The 4,336-nt window shown below is 42.2% G+C and overlaps 1 protein-coding gene across 2 annotated transcripts in view; it reads left to right on the top strand.

Moving 5' to 3' along the window:
- The window catches only part of FBXO25 (F-box protein 25), a 41,462-nt gene that overhangs the window by 22,628 nt on the left and 14,498 nt on the right, over positions 1-4,336 (top strand). For both annotated transcript variants that reach the window (XM_015416637.1, XM_015416636.1), the window contains exons 4-5: positions 1,109-1,158; positions 2,732-2,824. In XM_015416637.1, the coding sequence (XP_015272123.1) occupies positions 1,109-1,158; positions 2,732-2,824 (143 nt within the window). The remainder of the gene's footprint in view (positions 1-1,108; positions 1,159-2,731; positions 2,825-4,336) is intronic.

The raw sequence follows: 4,336 nt of genomic DNA, 5'->3' as shown, positions 1-4,336 counted from the left end.
ACGTGCACGTCGGGGTGGGCTCCCCCCAGGGCCCGATCCACCGCCGGCGGGAAACGGGCCTCTGGGGCGGGGGTTTCCCCGCCCCCCAGGGGGACTTGCCAGCCCTATTGGCAGGTGAAGGCCAGTTACCTGGAAGGACAGATAGGGGGCAAATGTCATAGGGGGGCAAATGAAACCAATAGATCACAGGGGTAAAACTCTGTGTAGGATAGCATTGTAGAATTCTGGTGCACTTGTTCTTTTACATTATGTCGTGTCATAAACAAGCACCACAAAGAATAAACTGTGCTATTTTTGTTGCACATGCTGATTAAAATAGAGGACTTTGTAAAATAGTACTCACTGGCCCTCAGTAAAATATTTAGTACTTTTAAAGCTAATAAACATCCTGTTTTAATTCCCCCCCTCCCACAAACTCTGTATTTATTAGAGCAGATAGATGGCAAAATCTGTTTTTAAAATCCATCTATAATTATTTAAATGTATCATAACAGATTATAGCAGGTATGGTTTTTTAAACCAATGCTGGTATAATCATTTATAGGGTATACACGTTCAAAAATGCATGCATGGAACCCTTAAGTGGTTAAAATGTTGGTTACAGCTTTTCAACAGTAAAGACAGAACAGGGAGACAGAACTGAATCCCATCTTGGCTCCCTCTCCCATATGGCTGAGGGGCAGAATCTTAGCTCTCTTTAAAAGCATTCTTTTTGCACACTGGCCCAGGATTGGGAGGGAGAGGGAACTATTTCCAGCATTTGTTTCTATATGTGGTTCCTGTCCAGCTGGGGAAACATGTGGAAGCCTGGTTTCAACTGTGTGATGAGGCTAATAGTTTGCCTTTTAAAAAGACACTGCAGAACACCCTTTCCCTTCCTTTATGTATTTTGATTCTTAGCAACTGCACCTCTTTTGGATTACATAAAACTGTCACAGTACTTTAGTCATATAAGAGAGAGAATATGTTTTCCTGACTTGTTAAAATTGCAATTAGTATATGGTGATGTACTGGATTACCTACTTCTAGATATTTTTTGGTTGAGAACCTTTCTATTTTTCCTTTTTCATAACCAAAATATGTTAAAAATGAACCTCTTTGTTTTCAGGCTTCTATCGTGAAAAATGGATTTATGTTCATAAAGAGAGTACCAAAGAAGTAAGTGTTATGTCTTGTTTCGTATGATCTTGGTAATGATCTATTTAAATAAGCTTTCTACTGGTAGGGTTGCCAGTCTCCAGTTGGGGGTGGGGGATTCCTCGGTTTGGAGCCTCTCCCTTGCTTCGGGGCTATCAGAAAGCGGGTGGGGGGGATGGCCGCTGGGCGCTCCATTATACCCTATGGAGACCGGTCCCCATAGGGTATAATGGAGAATCAATCCATGGGGCTGAGTGGGGAGCTGTTTTTTGAGGAAGAGACACCAAATTTTCAACATAGCTGCTGGCTCCTCTCCTCAGAACCCTCCCAAGTATCCAAAAGATTGGACCAGGGAGTCCAATTCTATGAGCCCCAAAAGAAGTTGCCCCATTCTCCATTATGTCCAATGGAGGGAAGGCATTTAAAAGGAACACTGTCCTTTAAACGTGATGGCTGCTCACCTGGAAGTCGCTTTGGAGTTCAATCTGGCTTCTTCCCTTCCCTCTCCCTGAGCTTCCTAGTAAGTCCCCCGCCAGCTTGGCCGCCTCTCCTGGCAAACCTAGGTGAGAGTATTTTTTGTTTTGGAGGGTGGTTTTTTTTTTGCTTTTAGAGAATCAGTCTCTAACCGTTTGAAAAATAACTAAAATTTCTAGGCTTCAGGCACTTGAGAACTTTTTTCAGGCATTCTTACTAAATCTGTGTATAATATCATTCCATGCATTCCTTCCCTATCTGGACAGATAGAGAGCAGGTAGGGTTGCCAGCCTAGCTCCTGCAAATAGTGGAGGATTTCATGGAGCAGAACCCTTAAAGCCCTGACCTGGATAGCCTAGACTAGTCCAATCTCAGAAGCTAAACACGGTTGGCTCTGGCTAGTTTTTGGATGGGGGGGGGGTCCTCCAAGGAATACCAGGGTTGTGACACAGAGGCAGGCAATGGCAAAACCACCTCTGAAAGTCTCTTGCCTTGAAAACCCCACGGGGTTGCCACAAGTCAGCTGTGACTTGATGGCAAAAAGCCCAGAACCCTTAAAAAGCAGTGTCATGTACATCATGAAGTCACTTCCTGCAAAAACTCACAACCAATGTCATGGCTACAACACAGTGCTCTAAGAGATTTGAGGAATTCCCAGAGTGTTGCACTGTGTGTGTGTGATGTCAGTTCCCAGTTTTGACAGGAAGTGATGTCATGATGCACGTGATGCTGTCCTCCCCCCATTTCCTTCCTGCTGCATGGACAAAAGTAGCAAGAGAATAATGTCTGCCAAAATGGGTAAGTGGCAATCCTGCTGCATGGACAAAAGTAGCAAGAGAATGCCTGCCAAAATGGGTAAGTGGCAATTGTAAGAGCAGACATTGTATGCAGGATAAGCAATCTTAAATGAATGCAAAGGAAAGAAGGCTTTAGCTGGCCTTAAAATGGAAGCTTGAATAGAAGGAAAAGAAAAAGATAGGGAAGATGGGCAGGTAGTGCACACTAGAAGCTGTGTGGTTGGATCTTTGGGTGGATGATGCTTTCTAGGGTCTTTTAGTTCCTGTCCACTGTAGAAAAGTTTCAGGTGCACATCTAACACAGGTTTTTTCTTCTTCTCAAGAGGCATGGCTACTGCACATTGGGAGAAGCTTTTAATCGCTTAGATTTTTCAAGTGCAATTCAGGATATTAGAAGATTCAACTATGTGGTTAAAGTAAGTCACTCTTTACTTGTATGGGTATTAACTGTATTCTTATCTCTGCCTTCCTCCCACCTCCATTTTGTTTTTACAATAACCCTGTGAGGTAGTTTAGGCTGAGAGAGTGACTAGCTCAGGGTCACCCAGCAATCTTCCTGAGAGATTGGGGATTTGAATCCAGGTCTCCTGGTCCTAGTCTTGACAGTCACCCAGAGGGATTCAGTTTGCTTTAAAAATAACCTTGCTATGCATTAGCAACTTTTTTGAGGTAGCTCATCTCATTTGGGAGAAACCAAACACATTTAATGAAAACGAATATTGAATTATATGTAAAGTAACAACATTTAAACATCAGGAAAGTCATTTTAGACGGACTGTGAAATTCCTTTGCAAAATACCTCTGAAAGTGTCTAAACTTGATAATGGGTTTACTTTGGGTTTACAAATTATAGTCAGGAATCAAAGGCCTGCACTGTTTTGTGTATGTTCAATGAGAAATGTAGACTTTGTTCTTCAAGAGTATCCCTGGCAAAGTAAGGCAAACTGCTTGTGAAACAGAGAGTTTTCAAAAGTAGTTTATTGGTCTTCTGTTCAAAGAGTCAAAATATCTTAGTGGGTACAACAACAATTTGAACATTCCTAAAGTAGATCTTTAGATCTTGGCCAATCCTTTCCTTATTTCATTTCCACTCAGCAAACAGGTATTGTTATATGTAATCTATAGTGTAGTTCTGCATTGTACTGTGTGTTCTTTTTTCATAAATTAAATCTTTAATGCTGTTTGAATTTTGCTTGCATTTTATTTCATGCTTGCATGAAAACTGAGGGATTGGGTCAGTCCTCAACTACAGTCCGTTCCTGTCAACAACTTAATTTTTGAAATGAGGTTGTGAAACTGTTGTCCAGTACATGCGGCCGATTGCTTATCTGCCGTGTGCAGCTGAAATAAAAAGGGCAAATTCCATGCCAGGGGTCATTAGAAAAAAAGGCTGAGAATAAAACTGCAATATTAACTCCCTTATGTGGCCATTTTTAAAATATTCTCTTGCTGCATCTTAAAAATGTTATTGAAAAGCTGGGGGGAAATGCAGAAAAGGGCAGCCAAAATGATTGGGGGCTAGGGTGCCTAACCATTGGTGAAGGCTAAAGCATTTTTTTTTAGTTTAGAAAAAAGTGCCTAAAAGGTGGCATGGTAGAGGTTCTCATAATTATGCATGGTATAAAGAAAGTGGATAGGGAGAAACTTTCCTCCTTCCATAATACTAGAACTCAGGGTCACCCTATAAAACTGACTGGAAATTGATTCAAGACAGGGGGGGAAATAGTTCATACAACAGGTAGTTGACTTTGTGGAGCTCATGACATGTGGGGATGGCTGCTGGCTTAGATGGAATTAAAGGCTGTTCGGTTTATGGCAGGTGTCCATCATGGGCCATATGGTGCTGGGGGGCAGCCAGCAGGTGAGGGCTTGTAAGCCTACCATGAGGCATCTGATTTGCCACTATTGAAACAGAATGCTGGACTAGA

Source organism: Gekko japonicus, unplaced genomic scaffold, assembly GCF_001447785.1.
Source record: "Gekko japonicus isolate JY-2015 unplaced genomic scaffold, Gekko_japonicus_V1.1 scaffold5147, whole genome shotgun sequence".
In the NCBI taxonomy this organism is placed as follows: Eukaryota; Metazoa; Chordata; class Lepidosauria; order Squamata; family Gekkonidae; genus Gekko; species Gekko japonicus.
Note: the sequence above shows the minus strand (reverse complement) of the source record. Positions and strands in the feature narration are given on the sequence as shown.